General features: G+C 41.1%; 7 protein-coding genes across 8 annotated transcripts in view; 2 read left to right on the forward strand and 5 right to left on the reverse strand.

Moving 5' to 3' along the window:
- The window catches only part of LOC308100678 (polyunsaturated fatty acid 5-lipoxygenase-like), a gene marked incomplete at its 3' end in the record, with an annotated part of 97,893 nt that overhangs the window by 45,215 nt on the left and 30,605 nt on the right, over window positions 1-22,073 (reverse strand). The window lies entirely within an intron of this gene.
- LOC308100922 (uncharacterized protein) lies at window positions 1,706-13,937 on the reverse strand. 2 transcript variants are annotated; one of them, XM_080450120.1, is made up of 15 exons: window positions 13,834-13,937; window positions 12,335-12,621; window positions 11,259-11,475; window positions 10,566-10,641; window positions 9,884-10,140; window positions 9,399-9,505; window positions 9,231-9,302; window positions 8,456-8,634; window positions 7,846-8,043; window positions 7,112-7,198; window positions 6,619-6,872; window positions 4,736-4,864; window positions 3,727-3,858; window positions 3,402-3,516; window positions 1,706-2,710 (listed from the first exon to the last, which is right to left on the reverse strand). In XM_080450120.1, the coding sequence occupies exons 1-15, from the start codon at window positions 13,846-13,848 to the stop codon at window positions 2,493-2,495; spliced, it is 2,343 nt and encodes a 780-aa protein (XP_080306246.1). In that variant the 5' UTR covers window positions 13,849-13,937; the 3' UTR covers window positions 1,706-2,492. The 2 variants fall into 2 exon arrangements, with proteins under 2 accessions (XP_080306246.1, XP_080306247.1); XM_080450121.1 differs by lacking the exon at window positions 9,231-9,302.
- On the forward strand, window positions 13,981-15,530 carry LOC308100003 (histone H2B-like; the record flags this gene model as incomplete). The annotated part of the gene is made up of 2 exons (XM_080448903.1): window positions 13,981-13,987; window positions 15,130-15,530. The coding sequence occupies 2 exons, from the start codon at window positions 13,981-13,983 to the stop codon at window positions 15,528-15,530; spliced, it is 408 nt and encodes a 135-aa protein (XP_080305029.1).
- On the reverse strand, window positions 16,328-16,738 carry LOC308100940 (histone H3.2; the record flags this gene model as incomplete). The annotated part of the gene is made up of 1 exon (XM_080450143.1): window positions 16,328-16,738. The coding sequence occupies one exon, from the start codon at window positions 16,736-16,738 to the stop codon at window positions 16,328-16,330; it is 411 nt and encodes a 136-aa protein (XP_080306269.1).
- LOC308100945 (histone H2A-like) lies at window positions 17,052-17,435 on the forward strand (the record flags this gene model as incomplete). Its single annotated transcript, XM_080450150.1, has 1 exon — window positions 17,052-17,435. One exon carries the CDS (start codon window positions 17,052-17,054, stop codon window positions 17,433-17,435), a length of 384 nt encoding a protein of 127 aa, XP_080306276.1.
- On the reverse strand, window positions 19,887-20,264 carry LOC308100947 (histone H2B 1.2-like; the record flags this gene model as incomplete). The annotated part of the gene is made up of 1 exon (XM_080450152.1): window positions 19,887-20,264. The coding sequence occupies one exon, from the start codon at window positions 20,262-20,264 to the stop codon at window positions 19,887-19,889; it is 378 nt and encodes a 125-aa protein (XP_080306278.1).
- On the reverse strand, window positions 21,433-21,744 carry LOC308100956 (histone H4; the record flags this gene model as incomplete). The annotated part of the gene is made up of 1 exon (XM_080450161.1): window positions 21,433-21,744. The coding sequence occupies one exon, from the start codon at window positions 21,742-21,744 to the stop codon at window positions 21,433-21,435; it is 312 nt and encodes a 103-aa protein (XP_080306287.1).

The raw sequence follows: 22,073 nt of genomic DNA on the forward strand, positions 1-22,073 counted from the left end.
TTAGGTTGCCCTCAGATGAAACCTCCAGTGTTGTCTTCAGTCATCTTGGTTCTCCATGCATCTAGCTAGTTCATCACTACTTTCTGCTTATGCATCCTTCATCAGAATGTCTGGGTGCCTTATTTGAGTGTGGTGCAACAGCACAAATGTTTTGAGTTATTAGATCCACTGTCTTATCTGGTGGTACAGTACGCTACGAAGCATTTCTATTTTGGATTAAAACACAGGAAAACCATGCATTTCTGGCACCTTCATCTGGACACCCCCTTTGGACAGAGTATGTGTTGTCCCTGCTTGTCACAGCGAAGTGGCCAATGTCCACAGTTGTCATAGTGCACATCTGGTTGTGGTGGTCTTGTTTAGCGTTTCTTCTGAAAAGGCATGCACCTGTGCTGGAGAGGAAGATGATGGCTAACCAACTATGAATGCTGGCTTGTTGACTTGCTTCAAACTGTGGACAATTGCCAGCAATAACCTTTTGAGAGACATTGGTTTCCCGTTCAGTAGAACACAATCCCACTTGTAGACCAGCTAGGAATTTGAGATGCACAGGTCAAGGATGTATCCTAACAGGGGAAAGTACCATTGCCTCGACTTGCCTGGGACTGGGGTCTTGTACCAGAAAGACAGAAAGATCAATGTCTCCCATATGTTCCCCAGTCTCTTCTGCTTGTGAGAGTTGATCAGTATCATCTGTTTGGTCATCTTCTTCATCACTCAGATCATCAAAATGGTCCATTTATTATTTCAGCACCACTGCCTTTACCACTAAATGACAATTCACCATGTGTTTTTAGATAGGAATAAAATCGTACTAATACAATAATTTCAGCATATAATTAAATAACATTATATGTATTATATTAACAACACTGAATCACCAGAAGCCCTATTTATCCATAGCAAATACTACATTGTAATTACTTATAGTACATTACTATTACCATAAAGTGACAAACAATCCGTTTGGTAGAGTATGTTTTCAGAAATGTCTTAGACCATGATTAGATTTGTTTTAAATTGTATCAAGTTACATAATCATGTTCAGTAACACCTTTGAGATGATATGACAAAATAAATAATCTTACCTATGAAATTTCAACCAAAAAGAGCCCACATTTCAGGAGTTACTTTCTAAAAGGTGGCTACCTGAGAATCCATGTGACTGGGAAACAGTGACATCTAGTGGGCCATAACATACCTCAACCAAAATAGAAAGGGTTGAGTTAAGTTCAGCATCGTTTTCAATGAGAAATAGTGACTTAAACTGTGCTCTACCAATTGGTCGACCAGACTGTTAAAGGGATACTGTTACATTTGTCATAATACATTGTTGCAGCTGAGACTGTACATTACACACCTATGAACACTGTAGCTGTTGGTTGTCATTAGAAGTAAACAGTGTACATATTGATACTTTTATCTATATGTTCATATCACTGTTGATAGTTGGACATGCTTACTTTCAGTGGTGGAAAGTAACTTGAGTATGTTTACTCTGTACCGTACAAGTATAATTAGTTATTTTACTGGAGTATTTCCTATTTTACAAAACTTACATTAACCACTTCAGCCATACTTTGGCTATTTGAAGTCCATCTATGACTAACAAAATACTGTGACTAAAAACATGCTGAGCAGAACACATTTCCTGAACAGTGTATTTTTTTATTTTAAAATACAAACAACAAGTCAGTCAGGGCCTTCAAAAAAGCCAATTTTCAACAACTAGTGCATCTATAAAGTGCTAAGGGCATAACAGGCCATTTTCTGGTTCCATCGATGCAGACCACACTATGTTTTCAGAAAATATTTATATCAATTATTTTAAGCCTAGAATCAAGTCATCCAGGATCCTGGTGATTCATGACCATAAAACATTTGATTCTGTGAATAAGAGGAAAGCAATTTATATATATATATATTCATTTTTTCCCCTTCTTAACAGAATCAAACCTTTTATGGTCATGATTCACCAGGATCCTGGATGGCTTGATTATAGGCTTAAATTAATTGATATAAATATTTTTAAATCTTTATGAGTGAATGGGGTCTGGAACGATGGAAAATGTCCACCACTGCTATGCACCATTCCAGATCCATAACATCTTTACCCTAAAGTGTATTAACATCAGTAGCCTGTGATCCAGCCTGATTCACTACGTTCGGCGGGTTCTCTTTTTCTCTCACTTCGCTTAAAATACATCTGCCGAACATAGTGAATCAGGCTGGATCCCAGGCTACTGACTGTCCTGTTAAAGCCAGGCAAAAACACATGTGCTTTGGGAGGGAGTCCTTAGGCAGCAGTGATGTGTTGTAATTAAGACATTGAGATGAGACTACCAGCATATTAGGTTTGTAACCTTCCACCTGTAAGGCTTGAGACAGGGGGAACTGGACTACAAAATACACCAGGCAGTGTTTAAAGAAAAAATAAAAGCATTGCTTAAATCAGAGGAAACGATGACATTCAGAGCAACCAGGAGACGGCATTAGTGCATTCCAAAACCAGTGTTGACTGTGCTGATGGATGCTTGAAGAGCCTTTTCAAAATCTTCATAAGTCTTGAAATGGCCTGGGAGACGGAGGGTCTGGAAGCATGTCTGGGATGTTGGGAACTGCCCACTCCTGACCTCCACTATGAGCTCCCCAGACAGGACCTCCCATGCAGTCCAAAACTTCAGAAGGTCAACAAGACAGTCTGCTGGAGCTAGACAAAAACAAGAGAAAGCTTATTAATATGCGTTTAATTATTCATACCTTAATATTAATGAAACAACAGTTCAGTTTTACTGCAGGAAAGAGTAACCATCACAAACTGAAATCTTTGAAACCATGCGTGTAATATAATGGTAACTGATCAAGGTGATTTGGAAAATGATGGGCTTGGTTGCTGTTCAATAAGTTTCAGCCCAGGTACACTTGTTAATAATTTCATCACAACTTTAGAACTAGAGCATTTATCTACAGATTGAGAGGTAATTGCAATGATATCGGAAGTACAATAATTATAGCAGAGCATCTAATGTCCAATCTGGGGTACCGTCTGCTTCAAATAACTTTGATATTGTCAACCAGGTGTCCTACCGACTCCAGGGTACTCTAAATGTCTCAATGGAAGAGTAGGGAGACTACTTCCAACCACTGCACAATGCACATGTACTAGTTATATTGTATTAACATTCAATAGCATACTTGATTTAATATGTTGACAGTTATATTGTATTAACATATTCTACCATACAGATTAGATCAAGTAAATCCTATGTTGTAGCTTTAAGATGTGTGCTAATGTAAAGGATAATAAGTGGCCAGTCACATGATAGAATGTAGAGAACTAATTTGCATTTCCATTACCAGTAACCCTCTTAAACATTATCTTCTATATGGACATGATATACCTGTTTCAATGAACTGCCTAAGGTAGGTTCCAATCCTTGATCTTGTTTCAAGTGGATAGTCCTCGTCCTCTTCATCCTCGGTTGCTGATGGCCAGGTGATGAGCTCAATCATGACCTAGTTGTCACAGAAATTTGACATTAAATGAGACACAGATCAATACATCTCAGGAGGAACAAATGAATGAAGTCAGTACAACTTCAGAGTGAAAGTATTTAGGCTGGAGGCTGCTCAGTACTACATCATGTAGGTAGGTAGCTATGTGTGTGCAACATGAGTCCCAGACATATTTATCCACACAATAAAGTATATTGTATGGTATCGTACCTGGGGGCTCAACCCGACCATTTTTGGGAAGACAGTTTCAGCCACATCCTTCCGCCCCGTCAGTATTGGCCACACTCCAGTTTCCTTTAATCCCTTCCTCAGCTGTCGGACTTGAGTTGTTCTACCCAGAACCTGCATTGCAACACAATACACACATTTGCAAAAATGTTAAGAAAACAGAGAATTTGGGCAAACGTTAAAAGATGGCTGGTTCTGTAACATCACAGCTTCTGAGCTCCTTTGGAACAAACAAATAAAAATAGATTACATAGGTCATAGGACTCATAATGGTTTAATAAACTGGTTCACCATTGACAAAGAACTCACTTCAATCTCCATGATACCTCCCATGAGATTAAAATGACTGTTTAACTACCATCATCAGAAATGTGAATTGCAAGGGGGGACATGTTAACCTTCATGATACTTCTGTGCCAATTTCAAATGCATTCATCTTCTAAATACTGCAATTGGGAGTATTGCAAGTTGATAATTACTGTTATTTATACTACCACCAAGGCTGCACCATGGTGCAAAATGGACCAGTTACTGGCTAAGTAAGTTGTAATATTTCTGCTTTAATGTAATGGTATGTAACACAATACATTGTATTCTGTTCATCAAATTGTTGTATTTGACCTGTAATAAGTGTATTCTTTATACTCATGAAAAACTCATTCAAGGAGTTAAACTGTTGCAACCATTATCCTGCTCACAGCATTATTAGCCTCACTACAGTAGGTATTGAGTTAACTGGTTAGCTAGCGTGTCTTCTATTACTGTGAACACACAGATAATGCCATTTAGTGTGATTTCAGTGTGCTGTAACCAGATTTGTTACTGCTTCAGTTGATATTATTTCAGTGTGATGACAATGTTACTTTAGTTCATTTAAACCGTTTATGTTTAGTATTCATGTAGATATTATTTACAGTCGTCTATTTACAGTCGTCATGCTATAGTTAATATTGTTTATCAACATTATTCATGTTTCTTTCTACATTCTTACCACTTGTTGCAGAAGTGTCTGATGAATATACTTTCGGTTTTCATCAGTCAGTGGTGGCAGTTGAAACTGGTCAGTAAGGTGTCCGACATCCGATTTCTGGTCCTCCGACAGCTCCTCGTTGCCCTCCAGCTGTAGCAGAGAAGAAAAGGCCTCTGTTAGAAAGGCCACACTGAACCTACCTCATAATTGTGTTTAATACCTCAGGGTCACACCGACCTTACCCGATCTTTCATACTAGTTCACTCTGATCACAGGTCTCATTGAATTAAGCTAATATATATGTCACAGGGTGAATGGAGAACCAGGTAGATTGAAGACAGAGCGCTCGTTTTTAGGCACAGGGCTTCGGGGCGAGGCGGGGCTTTTAGCGAGGCTCGCGAGGAGGAGAAGGAGGACGCTGCGAGGCGGGGGTTTATTACGTGAGGCTCGCGAGGAGGAGCTCCTCCTCGCGAAATAAACCGTCCTCCTTCTCCTCCGAGGAGGAGGAGAAGGAGAACGCGGAGAGGCGGGGCTTTGATGTGCCGACGCGGACCTGTCTTTTGTTGTTCCCCCCCACATAGCAACCAGGAAGCTACGCTAGGGGAACGCTGAACACGCGTGCACACGCACACGCTTGTCCACGACGTAGGCGCGCCGACTTAGTGGAGCTTGAGGCCGAGGAAGCGCGCCCTCGCGCCTCCAGGCGCGAGTGCCCGCGCTGACCGGCCGATGCTCTACTAGTCGACTCAGCGCCGTTTGAGCTGTAAACCGATAGGGACAGAATAGTTCTTTTCATGGATCACTGTGTGTGTGTGTGTGTGTGTGTGTGTGTCAGGGAGAAAGTAAAACAAAAGCCAGAACACAATAAAAGTATCTTAACAGTCCTGCTTTCAATAAACCAAAAAAAGCATGAGCGCGTGCGCGTGTGTGTGCGCTTGTGTGTGTGTGTGTGTGTGTGTGTGTGTGACTGTGTGTGTGTGGTCGCAGCCATATACATGTTTGTGCACAAGCCTGGCTTGTGGCTCCCTCTAGTGTTGCTTCTACAGAATTGCTGGGTGGGTGGTAAAAACGAACGCGCCTTCTTCAATCTACCTGGTTCTCCATTCACCCTGTAACATATATATATATTTGTCACTCTCTCTGTTCAGTTTACCGTGTGCGACAGTACCCTTTATTATTTTGCTGTGCGTGAATGCACAAAAGGTATGCGTTTGCTGTTGTGGATTCCTAGACATTGCACTGTTTGTTATGTATAAAATGTATACGCCTTGTTTGTATAATATAAGAATTATTTGTTACTAAAGTTACCAGCACATGTTTGTTGTACCTCATTATATATTATATTTGTTGCCATTTTATTGTTTACATATTTAGTAAGATGTGCATTATGTGTTTCAGACCACAGCTTTAATGAACCCCCTCAACTGGGAAAGTCAGGTTTCTTCCCTGTCCTCTAACCGGGACACACCTCCATACCTTGCCCCACTCTAAACCACATTCCCTGGAGACCCCAGTCTCCTTTAAAGCCTCCATATTAGTCCTCTTTACCACGGACACAAAGACCTGCACAAAGACACTTCACTTTTTACCAGTGGTAAGTAAATACTATAGTATTCAAAAGTACAAATTAATCCCCCCCCCCCCCCCCCCAATGTTCAAAAACTGTGAAAATAGCAGATCACTCTGTGAAGCATTGTGAGCTTGTAGATCAGCTATTGTCACTGTATTTGAAACAGGGCTCAAGTTGTTAATTCATAATATATTTTTGTACATTAGTCTCAAGAGTCCCTTCCTACAATATTTCTATCTAAAATGTAGCAGTCATCAGCTTGGCAAAAAGAAAAAGTACTGAAGTACAGTACTCAAGTAAATGTACTTAGAGACTGTACACCACTGCTTCTTACCAACTGTATTGTGTTCCTCTGATCAAAATCAGGGCAATCCTCCAGCCCCAATGTTGCGGTCTCCAATGGGCCCCCGAGCAGAACATGGACGATGGCTGGACTGATCCCTGCCAAACCAGGTCCACCGTGAAGGAATGAATGGCCAAGTATTCTGCCAGCCATCAGGAAAAGGTCGGAATCAATGAGTGGTTGAGATGTACAGGGGATGAGGTGATCCTGCTGTCCCTCAAACAGCCTCGTTATATCAGCAGTGCCTGCGTGGGGACAATGAAACCATAAGATGTACCATAAGATTTTTACCAGAATGGCTTTCATGAAATTGCTCACTCAGAATCACTTCTTATGACCAGACACTGATAGAATGTCAAGCATACAATTGTGAAGGTGCTTCCTTACGTTCTAAGACAGAGCTGTATATAGCACCAACACTGTTCAATAAAAGCACAGCATGAAAACATTTGGCAGACTTGAAAGGAAAAGCACACTAACATACCAAAATTCATGTGTAATGCACTCTGCAAAATATGCATGGCAAAGCTGATGAAAAACTGCTTCACACCTTTACCGATCGCCAGATCACCTAAACGACAAATATAGTTAAAACAAACATGGTTGTGATCTGCTGTCTAGGACCTTGAAACAGTCAATTATGAGTAATGCAATTTATATGGTTTCTCAGACATTGGTTGGCCCACATGTTAAGGTTTAGTGGCATAGAATTTGATTTGGACAACAAAGCACCAATATTTATTTGAAGCTGTGTTTTATTTGCACCTGAAGGAAGCACTGACTATTTTATGCTGCCATCAGTTGAAATGCATGTGCTGTACATTGAAAAGAACAAATTGCTACTGGAATCTTTAGCGTGATACAGTACCTCAATTTAATATAACTAGCAAATGATTAGTGGCATAAATAACTGAACTGAGAATGTACCAACTGTGTACTTGGCATACTTGAAATAGCTGGTTCAATTACTGTATCACGGCCCATATACATTTATGTCTAATAGAGGATTAAATCAATACCAATTTCTTATGTGGTTTTGCCAAACTGAGCAAACGGCATATGATGGCTACATTGTCATATTACCAACACAATGTCTGCAGAAGCAGTAACCCTATAAATTCTTTCCCAATTTTCATGGGATCGCAATGTGTCATTTGTGACTGAAAGACCCCTTTACAAATTTGACCATATATTATATTTGAAAATAAATATTGCTACCTTCCAGCACACAGAAAAGTTCTGCAGCCCATTTCGGTCTCTTTCGCTTGTAGAATGCGATGACAGAGGATTCTCTGTGTGTGACATCGGAACGTAGATCCAGTGTGACGCGAAGAGCTGGCTCCCCCTGTTGCTCCCTGAACATGCGTGTCCTGAACAGTGCTGCGGCCCTTGAAGCAACTTCAATTTCCTGCCAGTCTACGAAATACACCAAAATAAACAATGTACAGTCAGTGATATTTAACATTTAAAGCTACAATCTTAATGTACTGACTAAAACGTGTTAACCAATCTGTAGAGTTTGTTAATACAACTAATGCATCTCAACATTTTCAAAGTTATAAACTGGTTGATAATGCCACCATATTGGATGGACACTAGATGCACCGCCATTTTTACTGTAGTTCAGACATGGTTGTAATTACCTCTTAGCAGAGGGAATCAACTGACATAACTATTGGATTGCAAATTTAAAGGAGGTTGGGTATTTGAGGGTTCTAATTAAATGCAATTAGCTGAAGATACAGATTGTGTAAAATGGCAATACCTTTCAATAACTGAAACCTGCAAAGTGTAATATAAGGGTGTGTTTGTTAGGTGTGACTGGTACCTGGAACAGCAGGACCAACCGATGTGTGACTGGGACCCGCAGCTGATGTGTGACTGGGACCTGGGGCAGCTGATGTTCCAACTGCAGCAGTGGGACTGGTCCTTCGTGGCACTGTATAGAACTTGGGGAACATAGATACTCTCCCACTTGAACCAAAGGGACTGCTGCCTGCTGAAATTCTAAAGATGTACATACACGTTTACCATGAGAACCTCTGCTGTAATTATTTCTGTAAAGAACATCACATTAGTGAAATGTAAAGGCATGCTTAAGTCAAATGTATTAGTACTAGGGGTGTAACGATACGTTTTAACAACGATTCGATACGTATCACGATACTTGGTTGTCGATACGATACATGAACGATACAGGTTAATTTAGAACGATACGATACGTTTCGATTCAGCGATTTAGTCGATACATGAACGATACAGGACAGGTTAATTTAGAACGATACGATTCGATTCAATGATTTAAAATCGATATAGTAACTATTTATTTACCCAAAAATTCTGTGTGAAAAATAAATACCTGGATACTGGATATAAACCCCTCTTTCTCTTTTCTTCTTCTTAAAAGTACTTAGTATTGATATAATTGATTATTTGCATTGCAGAACGATTCGATACGATTATTTGCATTGCAAAACGATTCGATACGATTCAAAGTCAAACGATACGATATTTAGCTGTTTGCATATCGATATAGTAGATCGTTGAAAATTCAAAACGATGCATCGATGCAGTTACTGTATCGTTACGGGCCTAATTAGTACCCATCTCCACAAGAGCTGGCATGCCAGGCTATGTCCTCTTTGGGAAATGGTTCACCACAGATTGGACATTTCCTGAAATGAGAGAAGTTTGTATTTATTTATTATTTTAAAGTATTTCAACCTGACAAGACATTGCGGGTATCAAGTAAAAAAGGAAATGTATAATACCTCAAGTGTAGCACTGTCTTCGTCTCCTCATATATAGCAAAGTCTTCATTCTCGTCCTCAATTATAGCAAGGTCTTCATCATCTATACTTTGTGGCACATCACTGATCTGTGAATAGAGCAAGAATGTATTTTAGGTATAGGCTTGGGTATGTAATTAAGAAACCAAGACAGGGTCATAGAACAGGGTGCTTCCATGTGGATTCTAGACTTCATTTGGCCTGCCACCTGTCTATGACGTCAGTACCATGATCGAATTATGTCATCAGTTATCTACATATTTGGGCCAAGTTTCAGTCCACTCTAAAATGCATTTCCTTGGCCTACAGGCACAAGACATTTGGCACCCAGCTTTTTGCTGATTAGCCCCGGACACACTGACAAAGAGACGACTCTGCCCCTACACTGCAATGAAGTAAAGAAGCCTACATACATGTAATCAACTAAACGGTTTTCTGTTACAGTGAATAATTTGAGTGTTACTTACCTCTTCAACAGCACATGATTTGATGTGTAGTGTCAGGAACTGCAATGGCATAACAACGCCACACCTTTTGCAGCAGGCCTTTGGCATTTTGGAAAACTCCTGAGCATCATGGGGAAGTGGCGTTACATCCAGCTCCTCTTGTATTGGGACGATGTACAGGATGTATCTGCCGTTACTTGTGACACTCTTCAAGAAACTTCCTGTGTAGCCCTCATCGTCTCCAGTCACCTGATTTAGTTTTCTCTGCCCTTGACCACCTAAATACAGAATCAGAATGTTGTCACAGGTTTATAGGTGTAAAACAGTGGGTGACATTTTTGTACAAGCTCCATCATTTACAAAAGGGGGGGGGGGGGGGGGGCAGAGGGGAGAAAGAAAAAAGAATAGTATCACTAACTACTTTAGTATTTGAGAAATGTGAAATTCCAAATAACACTGGCATGACATTTATGAAACATTATGCAACAGACAAAAAAATACTATAAATTAGAAATTGAGCCAACCATTATATTATTATTGAAAAAATAACATTAGAATTGCCACTTAAAGCATCATTGAATTACAGAAGAAACACTGACGATATCTTATGGACAGACTGAAGTAATAAGTGCATGTTTCCCTTTCTATTGGTTTTAAGAGTGAATGAATTCATTCGATGCATTAAAAGCTCCAGTAGGATTACCTGTCGCTTTGTGATAAAGCCAGGCTCCTTCCAGCTTCTTCAACTTGGAGTAATGCGCTTCTAGTAGGCTGACAATCTAAAAAAGGTTTCACATGAAAAACAGTGTTTAGGGTCATCCACACAGATAGTAACTATAAAGACAACTCAATAATCTACCTCTTGAGAAACTCGGATATAGTGTGTGTGTAGAGCCTGCAACAACTTAGCTTGGAATCCCTTTGTAGATATTGTTGAAGAATGTTCCTTTAATTAAACTGTTGATTAAATGTTTCTACTTTATCCGTGTCCGACTTAATACTGTTTATGATGTGGCAAACTGGATGTGGAAGTCCCTGTTATATAGAAATGAGGAGAGGTATCTGTCTAAAATTGTGTTTTGATTTGTAATCTTTGTCCCACTGCTTTGTTTTTTTTTTGGGGGGGGGGGTTGTATGTGTGTTTTATGTGGTCTTTGTATGTTATACCTATGTGTGTTTCTGTGATCTTTTTGTATGATATGCTATAACTTTGTGTATGTATGTAACATAAAAACTGTAAAATAAAGTTTTACTAAAAAAAAGCAGTAGTTTTAAAAAAGATATTATAGAAAGAGCAACAGGTCAAGGGTTAACCATTATACTCAAACTGATTAACCAAAACAAATTGGAAATGTTTGAAAACCTCTGTCTACTGCACATCATATATTAAGGTTACCTCATCATGGCCAGCATCCTCTGCCACAGTTCTTTTCCCCAAGCCTGCCTCGAGGAGTTTGATTTCTTCGCTCGCGTTTGGTGTGCGGTCGGTAGGACCAGGAACGAGAAAGAACTGAAGCCTGACGTATTTCTTGCAAATCGCTGGAGAGAGTTTTGACAGAGCAGCAGGTCGTTTCTTGGAGCGAACCACATTGCGTCGCAGATACGCAAATGAGCTACAAAAGGTACAAAGGGAGAAACAGTGTGCAATATTAAAATCACAATAAGCTTTAGTTCTACACTGCATTCATAAAACCATGCATATCAGTGAAAAAAAGAATATTAATAACAAGTGAACAAAATATATTTAAGAATTACAGTAACGCAATTAGGATGTTGTTTAAGTCTGTAGCAGACACTGAAGCTAGAAAGCATATGTAACGCCCAAGAATCGAACCCTGATCTCCCACGTGGAAAACCAACACCTTATCCACTAGCCCATCTACAAGCACACAACACCTGCAGTGCGAGGCGTTGTGAGCTTGTGGATCGGCTATTTCGGCAAAGAGGTTTTGGTGTAGAGGGGAAAAAAGAGCTGATCAAGTACAGCGCAACGGTCAAGTTTACTAGTATTAAGGGTTTCAGTGGTTAAATGTCTGAAATAAACACTGATAGTCTATGAAAAGGTTTAATCTGCAACACAATTTTATACAATATGTAGTGGGGGTCCCTGCTTCATCTCTCTGATCTATACAATATGTAGTGGGGGTCCCTGCGTCCCATCTCATCTATACAATATATAGTGAGGGTCTTTGCTTCATCTCTCTCGGCTAAGGGGTCCTTGGCATGAAAAACGTTGAAGACCCCTGCACTAGCCTAAAGGGGAATTCTCCCTTCTCCTGGCGATGTTAGGCTCTGAGCCACTACTGCTATACATAAGCAGTAAAGATAACAGTTGTAATGTTCTGCCCAAAAGACACATAAAGCAACTGACTGTATACAATGCAGTTCCAAGTCAGCAGAGTAATGATTCACATAAAGAGTAGACAAATGTTAGAGCTATAATTAATTGCATTAATGGGTGGCGGCCACTACCTCTGCATGTCTTGGTTGAATGCTTGTTGCTGGAATGCTGGTAACGGACTTGACACAGCTGATGTAGTGGGCAGAGTGGTGTGCCTACTGCTGGGGCTGGGGGACTGCAGACTTGGAGGTGGCCAATTTGTTGAGGCTAATCTTGGCACAACACTGTGCCCACTGCTGGGGGCCCTTCCTGGCGTCGGAAGTTGTTGGGGTCGTCCTCGTCCCATTCCTCCTTGTCGTCTTGCTGACAGATATCTCATGACATCCTGAGATGTCTCAGTAATATCGTCTATATCGTCCTGCAAGAAAAATGTTTTGTTACCAATTCATCAATAACAAAGTACACAACACAATGACACCAATTACTCAGAATTAGGGTCAGTTTTGTCCCATATAGAATAAGAGTTCACCAAAGGGCTGAAAAAAATTGAAACATGCCACAACAACATACAAAGGTATATTAAATGTAGTACATCATACGATTCATTTTTTCCCCACAGAATCAAATGTTTTATAGTCATGATTGACTGGCTTGATTCTAGGCTTAAAATTATTGATAAATATTTTTGGAAATCTCTACTGGGAAAAATGTATGTGGTCTGGAACAATGGAATCAGAAAATGGCCGTCACTGCCAGTGGTGGAAAGTAACTAAGTACATGTACTTAAGTACATTTCTTTGGGTTACTTTCTACTTTAGAGTATTTACAATTTACAAATATTGTACTTTTACTCCACTACAATTATTTGAAGACTTTAGTTACTTTGCAGATATAAATTATGATATTATAAAAAATATACATTAACCACTTTAGACCTATTTCATATATAGGCTATTATAAAATGGCAGATCTACAAGCTCACAAAACATCAAATCACGATGTGTTGTGAGCTTGTAGATCTGCTAAATATTTATATTTTAATTATTTTGTACTAAGTATATTTTGATGCAAATACTTTTGTACTTTTATTCAAGTAACATTTTGAAGACTTTCTATATTTCTATGTTATGGTATTGCTACTTTTACTTAAGTAAAATATCTGTTCTGAGTACTTCTTCCACCACTGGCTACTGCTATGCCGTGATGATTTCATAACAAGATCAGATGTGATTACAAACCGTGACAAATACAAAATCTTTGAAAACGGCAGTCGGCAGCTAATGTTTTTGTCAAGCTTTGCACTGGTGCTGTTACACCAGAACTGGTGACTTAATGAATTCTGTCACCGTAGTTTGAACTGCTTCACCGTCGCAGTTAAACTAATACTTAAAAGAGTTCAATTTCAAACACATGCTCAGTTAGGTATCGAGTACATAGATAATAGCTTTGTTGGTGGTTGATTTATACAAAATAGACATTGGTATTCGATCTATTTCATGCTTAGTTCGGTTGTGTTTCGAAACATAACAGGAAATGCAACAATGATGTGTTCTCTTCTGCTCTAGTTTTAATCAAAAAGCATGAATTTTAACGCATACAACACGAAACAAGTATTAAGACAATTGCTCACCTGTAACCCGGGCATGTTGAAATGAATTAGAATTATTTTGTGCGGCTGCCTTTCTCTCTCCCTGTTCCGTGCCTGCTGGTGCTGCTAATCAGCTGTTCTCTCACAACAAAAGACCGCGCATTCTTCTTTATCACGTGTCCTAACGTGATGACGTGTAGGCTATCTTGTAGCTGTCATTGGCTGAGCAGTCTGCCGGTCCCGCCTCTGGTCCCGCCTCCGCTCCCCCCCCGCCTCCCTGCGAGGTTTCGAGTAGCAGAATGCTGCCTGCAAAGTTTCAACACTTATGACATGCCTCTGCCGCCGCTGCTGCTGTGTGTGTGTGTGCGCGCGCGCGCGCGCGTGCGTGTGTTCAGAGATTTGAGGAGAATGTGCTGCTGTGTGTGTGACGCTAAATCACAGTTTCAAAATAAAGTTTAACCATTGAATTTTTTTTCAGTCTTTCAACAATAAAGTTGCTAGTTTCAAAAACGATTCCCATTTAAAAGGTTTCTAACATGGAAAACAAAATAATACCCAAGGAGAACAGTGCCAAAATGCATATTCTGAAAGTGTGTTTGTGACCAATTTGAAACTCTGAAAAGGTGTTGACGAAACACTGTAAAATGTGTTTGCAAGGATTTGAGAAACACTTTCAGCCTATCAACACTTTTTTCAAAGATTCAAAACCAGTTCTCAGTCTTGAAATTATTTTCAAGCCTTTTGAACCCTTTATTTTAAGTCAGGAGTTTACAAGGTTTCACACATGTAAAACAAAATAATACCCAGGGAGAACAGTGCCAAAATGCATATTCTGAAAGTGTGTTTGTGACAAATTTGAAACTCTGAAAATGTGTTGGCGAAACGTTGTAAAATATTTGTTCAGAGTTTTGAATTTTGTTTTCGGCCTATCAACACTTTTTTCAGAGATTCAACACTTTTTTCAGAGATTCAACACTTTTTTCAAAGATTCAAAACCAGTTCTCAGTCTTGAAATTATTTTCAAGCCTTTTGAACCCTTTATTTTAAGTCAGGAGTTTACAAGGTTTCACACATGTAAAACAAAATAATACCCAGGGAGAACAGTGCCAAAATGCATATTCTGAAAGTGTGTTTGTGACAAATTTGAAACTCTGAAAATGTGTTGGCGAAACACTGTAAAATATTTGTTCAGAGTTTTGACATTTTTTTTCGGCCTATCAACACTTTTTTCAGAGATTCAACACTTTTTTCAGAGATTCAACACTTTTTTCAGAGGTTCGAAACGAGTTTTCAGTCTTGCAAAAAAGGTTTTCAAGGTTCTGAAACCTTTATTTGAAGTTAGGAGTATTGGCAGTGATCCGATTCCATATGAACCCGCTAAGCCAGCGCCCAAGAAGGGCTCCAAGAAAGCCGTCACCAAGACCGCCACCAAGGGCGGTAAGAAACGCAGAAAGTCCAGGAAGGAGAGCTATGCCATCTACATCTATAAGGTCATGAAGCAGGTCCACCCTGACACCGGTATCTCTTCCAAGGCCATGGGCATCATGAACTCTTTTGTCAACGACATCTTTGAGCGCATCGCCGGTGAAGCCTCAAAACTGGCTAACTACAACAAGCGCCGCACCATCACGTCCAGAGAGATTCAGACCGCCGTCCGCCTGCTGCTCCCCGGTGAGCTGGCCAAGCACGCCGTGTCTGAGGGCACCAAGGCTGTCACCAAGTACACCAGCGCCAAGTAAACTGCATCGTCCGTTAAGAAAACTCAAAGGTCCTTTTAAGGACCACCCACATTTTCAAGTGAGAGTTTATCCGAATACTAAGCAAATGTCAAAACTATGTTCTCATGTTGACTAATCTATTATGACTTACAATGTGCATCAGAGACATGATAAGTAAAGTACAGGGGAGTATAACGTTTCTACATGTTTTCCCACCCGCATCATCCATTTGTCCCGCTAAAATATAGACTAGGGATGAAGTATAAAAACGTTCAGGGTAAATCTATTTTAGTTGGAATTCATGTTTCTATTCAATGCTCCACTTTCAATCCAGTTGTAACACACTTTCTATCGATGCGTAATGTATAGTATCAAAACATGTGTAATCTAGTCAGTCCACTAGTTGTAGGCTACCACAAAGAAATTTAACATTTCACCATGTGTGGGGTCTCTGACTTCAAAATTAAATAGACAGTGTTTAGAATTCCTTATTTTCACGCAGGCAGCCCCTGGGTTAATTTATTCCAAACTGGAGTATGGCTCCGTGTCCCTGTGATAATGGTAGAGAGGGCTCTATTCCTATAGCAATCATTGGGTTTACCTAGGGCTAGAAATAGGGCATTGTGGAAATTAGCCTTTAGTGGTTAAAAAAAAAAAAAACCTGTAAAATATTATGAATTACTAAAGTTAATATTTTCACTGCTATATTTACAGCCATAAAGGTATGGCTGATATGACTATAAGTGGAAATCTTTTAAAGAAATAAGTGGGTGGCTCTTAAAAGAGCCGTTTTGGGGTTGTGACAGTGACGGATGAGTTTAAGCACGTTCTCCACGGATACGACGGGCCAGCTGAATGTCTTTAGGCATGATGGTCACCCGCTTTGCGTGGATGGCGCACAGGTTGGTGTCCTCAAACAAACCGACCAGATAAGCCTCGGCTGACTCTTGGAGAGCCATGACTGCGGAGCTCTGAAAGCGCAGGTCGGTCTTGAAGTCCTGGGCGATCTCCCTCACCAGGCGCTGGAAGGGCAGCTTACGGATCAGCAGCTCGGTAGATTTCTGGTAACGACGGATCTCTCTCAGAGCCACTGTACCGGGACGGTAACGGTGAGGCTTCTTCACTCCACCGGTAGCCGGCGCGCTCTTACGCGCTGCCTTGGTGGCGAGCTGCTTCCTGGGGGCTTTGCCACCGGTGGACTTACGAGCGGTCTGCTTAGTTCTTGCCATGGTCCCTTTCTGCAAAACGTAGATAAGAGTTGTACTCGAAAAAGCGCAAACTGCAGCTCTTTATTTCAGCGGCTCTGAGATGCCGTCATCCTCTGATTGGTCTCTGATCAGGAACCTCCTTCTCTGGGAGGAACCGTTCACGCCACTAGTAGTGATTGGAGGGGAACTCATACACACTCACCCCGCGCTCTCATTCATATGTATGATTGGTGGGGCGCTCACAGACAGTACTAAGTTGAGGATATAAAAAGCTTCGTGTCACTGTCCTCAAGCATATTTCTTCGTAGTTTGACGCTAGAATTGCAGCTTAATTATGAGTGGACGAGGCAAAACCGGAGGAAAGTCCAGGGCGAAGGCTAAGACCCGCTCATCTCGTGCCGGGCTCCAGTTCCCAGTGGGTCGTGTCCACAGGCTGCTGCGTAAAGGCAACTATGCCCAGCGTGTCGGTGCCGGCGCCCCGGTCTATCTGGCGGCTGTTCTCGAGTATCTGACCGCTGAGATCCTGGAGCTGGCTGGAAACGCTGCTCGTGACAACAAGAAGTCTCGTATCATCCCCCGTCATCTCCAGCTGGCCGTCCGCAACGACGAGGAGCTCAACAGACTGCTGGGTGGAGTGACCATCGCTCAGGGCGGTGTGCTGCCCAACATCCAGGCTGTTCTGCTCCCCAAGAAGACCGAGAAAGCCGCCAAGAAATAAATCTACTTCATTAGACTGACCAAACCCCACAAAGGCTCTTTTAAGAGCCACCCACTTTCTATATTAAGAGTTCCTCCTTATTAGCCGCTTTCTCCTCTTTACACTTATTTTCTGCAACAATTGTTAATAATGGAATTGTATTTGTCACATCACATCAGTATTTCATTTATAGCGTTTACAATTTATTCTCATGCTTATGGGGTTAGATCACTCGCTGTATGCGTGTGTATAACTACATAATGTGCATGTAGGTAAATATATGTACTAATGTGTATACTATATAGGCCACTCATAGTTAAATTGCCCACAATCACCCATTGGCTGGACAGATCTAAACATCACATCATACCCGATGCTTTTTAAAAATGTTTGTCTTTTAGGTTGAGTGTTTACATGGAACACAGATTATATCCATTTTAGGTGCTGTTTGTTGCACTGTGTACTTTTTAAAGGTGTAAATAATGTAAGGTCTATTCTCCCATCGTATGGCAAATAGGCCTAGTTGCTTGTTTTGCTTTGGTTCGTTTTTTTTTAAATGTAAGCGTCATTGGGTTCATGAAAGGCGCTATATAAATTTAAGCTGTCGTTATGGCGGTTCCAGCAATGCATAACGTCATCGTACTGTCTCAATTTTGTATCTAAAATCTAAAAATGTCTCCACTAGATAAAAATAGACTTTTGCTGTCCACTACATTGTTTTAAGTCAAGCCTGGTTACATCAAGGTCTATTTTGACTGAAGGACAATCAGCCGAAACGATTCCAGTCAAAATCAAGACAATCAATGGGACAATAGAACATGCAAAAGAGGAACCCTGATGGGGGGTAAAGTACATAGATATATATAAAGGCTAGATGGCTCAAGGGGGCGTCGCAAGCGTAGCTCAACCGCGGCCATCTTGCAACAGTCATTCATAACATTATGTCTATGGTGCATATACTTTGAAATAACCATAGCGTGCTCAATTTTCATCCGATTTTCAAACGGTTTAGTGTGTTGTAAACACCAAAGATGTAGTTATGATACTGCATACTTATAATTATAATCATGTTTTTTTTATTTTTATAATATTAAGTATGCAGTATCATAACTACATCTTTTGTGTTTACAACACACCAAACCGTTTGAAAATCGGATGAAAATTGAGCACGCTATGATTATTTCTAAGTACATGCACCATAGACATAATGTTATTCAATGACCGTCCCAAGATGGCCGCCATGTGGCAACGTCGTACTCCATTGGGCAGCAGCGCGGGTGAGTCATCTAGCCTTTATATATATCTATGGTAAAGTAGGCCACTCAAATCCTATTATAGTACAACTACTGTATGCTAATTTTACTTAGTGTCATTTGTGTCAGTAGCCAATCTAGCCATCATGCAATAAAACTAGCTTCAACCGGTTCTTTCTACAACTCAGTGGAGACAACACTTTCATTATTAGAGACACCCTGCAGGCAGTGTCGCGAGAGAGAGCGAGATGATGTTTTAAAGGCCCAAAAAACGCTTTTGTGATCAGTTCAAACAAATCGGGGGGGGGTGCAGTAAATAGAACTAAATGGCACAAGTAGCTATTGAGCTGATCTCTCTATTGGCCCTTATGTCGGTCAAGTATCCACTGATAAATGCCCCAGTTGAAATCTATAAAAAAAATATGGATAAACTCTTTTCTTGATAATATGGGTGGTCCTTAAAAGGACCATTGTTGAGCAGACTATGCAGTTCACTTGGCGCTGGTGTACTTGGTGACAGCCTTGGTGCCCTCAGACACGGCGTGCTTGGCCAGCTCACCGGGGAGCAGCAGGCGGACGGCGGTCTGGATCTCCCTGGATGAGATGGTGCGACGCTTGTTGTAGTTAGCCAGTTTGGAGGCTTCACCGGCGATGTCTCTTTCAATTACAGTGTACTCATGCATATCATCCCTATGAGGTCGGATCACTCGCTATATGCGTGTATAACTACATAATCTACATGTAGGCAAATGTATACTGTGTATACCATATGTAGGCCTACCTACATATTTTTGAGACATTTTAACACAAATCTTGTATGGGGGGGGTCCCTGGCACAAACTATTTTCCGATGGGGGTCCATCGTCCGTGGCCAAATACAACATTTTGGGGGTCCTTGACATGAAAAAGTTTCAGAACCACTCCCCTAGGGGGTCCTCAGAGATTACAGGGGGGCCACCAAATCTATGCGTGATAGGAACTTAATTTTTTTTTATTTTCTACATTAACCAGCTGAACCCTAGCATCCCTATTCTCATTTGGTGTAGACGAGAGGGGAAAAAGAGCAGACAAAGTACAGAGCCAACGGTCAAGTTTACTAAGTAGGCCTATCGAATGTAAAATACATATTAGCACAAACTATAAAAATATGGATAAACTCTTTCTTGATAATATGGATGGCCCTTAAAAGGACCTTTGTTTTTAGAGCAGACTAAGTAGTTTACTTGGCGCTGGTATACTTGGTGACAGCCTTGGTGCCCTCAGACACGGCGTGCTTGGCCAGCTCACCGGGGAGCAGTAGGCGGACGGCGGTCTGAATCTCCCTGGATGTGATGGTGCGGCGCTTGTTGTAGTTAGCCAGTTTGGAGGCTTCACCGGCGATGCGCTCGAAGATGTCGTTCACAAAGGAGTTCATGATGCCCATGGCCTTGGAAGAGATACCAGTATCAGGGTGGACCTGCTTCATGACCTTGTAGATGTAGATGGCATAGCTCTCCTTCCTGGACTTTCTGCGTTTCTTACCGCCCTTGGCAGCGGTCTTGGTGACGGCTTTCTTGGAGCCCTTCTTGGGCGCTGGCTTGGCGGCGGGTTCAGGCATGTTTCTTTTTCAAAGTGTTTAAGCGGAGAAGAGTATATGATGAGGGGTCGCACCAGTATTTATACCAGGCCAATGCAAATGAAGTGTGCGACCCCCAGCACATGATTGGTGCCACTGCTTATGTGACCCACAGAGGGAGGTGTCTTACACTGTCTTTGTTTCTGCTTAGTGCTTTCCCGCCTGCATCATCCATTTGTCCCGCTAAAATATAGACTAGGGATAAAGTATAATAAACATTAAGGGTAAATCTATATTTTATATTGGAATTCTATTTCTATTTCACGCCCCAATTTCAATCCAGTTGTAACACACTTTCTATCGATGTATACAGTATAATCTAGTCAATCCACTAACTTTAGACTATTGCTGATGATACTTCTGTGATCCATGTCCCTGACCAGTTGTAGCACAAAAAGCAATCAAACATTTAATTTGATCATGTTCATTATAGCTGGGATGAGTGGGGTCTCTTAACTCCTTATCTTGACTATATAAAGTGTATATTTAAAATAATGAAATTCGTGTTATATTACTTATCCACCTGGAATCTGTTGTGCAGCTTGCTGACGATTTTCACAAGTTCAATGTGCAAAGTGAGTTGTACAGCCTCAAACTTTTACCGTCTTGATAGTTAGATAACCTGTTATAAAACAATAAGTGGCATGTTGCATCATGGGGACAACGGTCTACTTTTCCCTGATCCAACCCTGTCCCCCTCTGGCAACTCTTTGAATAGCATACATATAAATGAAAACACACCGTCATCTTGGCTGTTTTTAAGCGATTATATTCTGACCCCATTATAACTAACCCTAACGGCAGAATGATGTTATGTCGGAATCAAAGCGGAACACCACAATACACATGTATGGCATTTTATGTCCAGCTCGAGTATGCACAACTAGGATAGGATGTGTACATGTTGGGAGATATATTAAGACACGTTCACTAGCCTCGGGAACCCATGCCTTTTATTTAAGAAAAAACCCGTTCACCGACCATGCATCGGTTATACGAGGCAAACTGCAACTTATTTGCTAAAATAAGTAAAACCTTAAATTGCTCACAATTTGTCAGTCACAATGCAATAACGGAATAAACTCTGTAAAGAAAGTGTGGGCGGCTCTTAAAAGAGCCTTTGGGTTGTTGGTAGAAGTCAGTCAGTCATTTACCCGCCGAAACCGTACAGAGTGCGTCCCTGTCTCTTCAGAGCATAGACAACATCCATGGCGGTCACGGTCTTTCTCTTGGCGTGCTCGGTGTAGGTGACGGCGTCACGGATCACGTTCTCCAGGAAAACCTTGAGGACACCACGGGTCTCCTCGTAGATCAGACCGGAGATACGCTTCACACCGCCACGGCGAGCCAGACGGCGGATAGCGGGCTTAGTGATACCCTGGATGTTATCACGAAGCACTTTGCGATGACGCTTAGCGCCTCCTTTTCCAAGACCTTTGCCTCCCTTCCCTCTGCCAGACATTTTGTTATAGCTGTTGGTTGTTGAATATGAACAGAAGTAATTCCAGTAGCCGACGCCATGCTTATTTATCTGTGTTCTGAGGACGTATAGGAAGACAGACAGACAGCCTGCTCTGCACTGGGCGTTGCCTAAAACGCCTTTATTCTGCATGACAATAACATCTCCAACGGTTATATTGGGCATGGTTATAAAGCAGAGACTTGGTGGTAGTAATTGACTATTAAAAAAAGCTACTATCTATCTATTTACACTGCTATTTTAAAACATTGGTGAAAATGGAATCCACGTTGACTGTGTGCAAAAGTTATATCTGATCATGTTTTTATAAC

This window comes from Gymnoscopelus braueri, assembly GCF_963280865.1.
Source record: "Gymnoscopelus braueri genome assembly, chromosome: 14".
NCBI lineage: Eukaryota > Metazoa > Chordata > Actinopteri > Myctophiformes > Myctophidae > Gymnoscopelus > Gymnoscopelus braueri.

Bases quoted from the DNA above. Each gene is read 5' to 3' on its own strand.
- LOC308100922 (XM_080450120.1), bottom strand. The intron at 9,506-9,883 runs GTAAGTAACACT...CTCTATTCACAG, and splicing joins AATCATGTGCTGTTGAAGAG to ATCAGTGATGTGCCACAAAG. The intron at 9,303-9,398 runs GTATTATACATT...CTCTCATTTCAG, and splicing joins AAGACAGTGCTACACTTGAG to GAAATGTCCAATCTGTGGTG.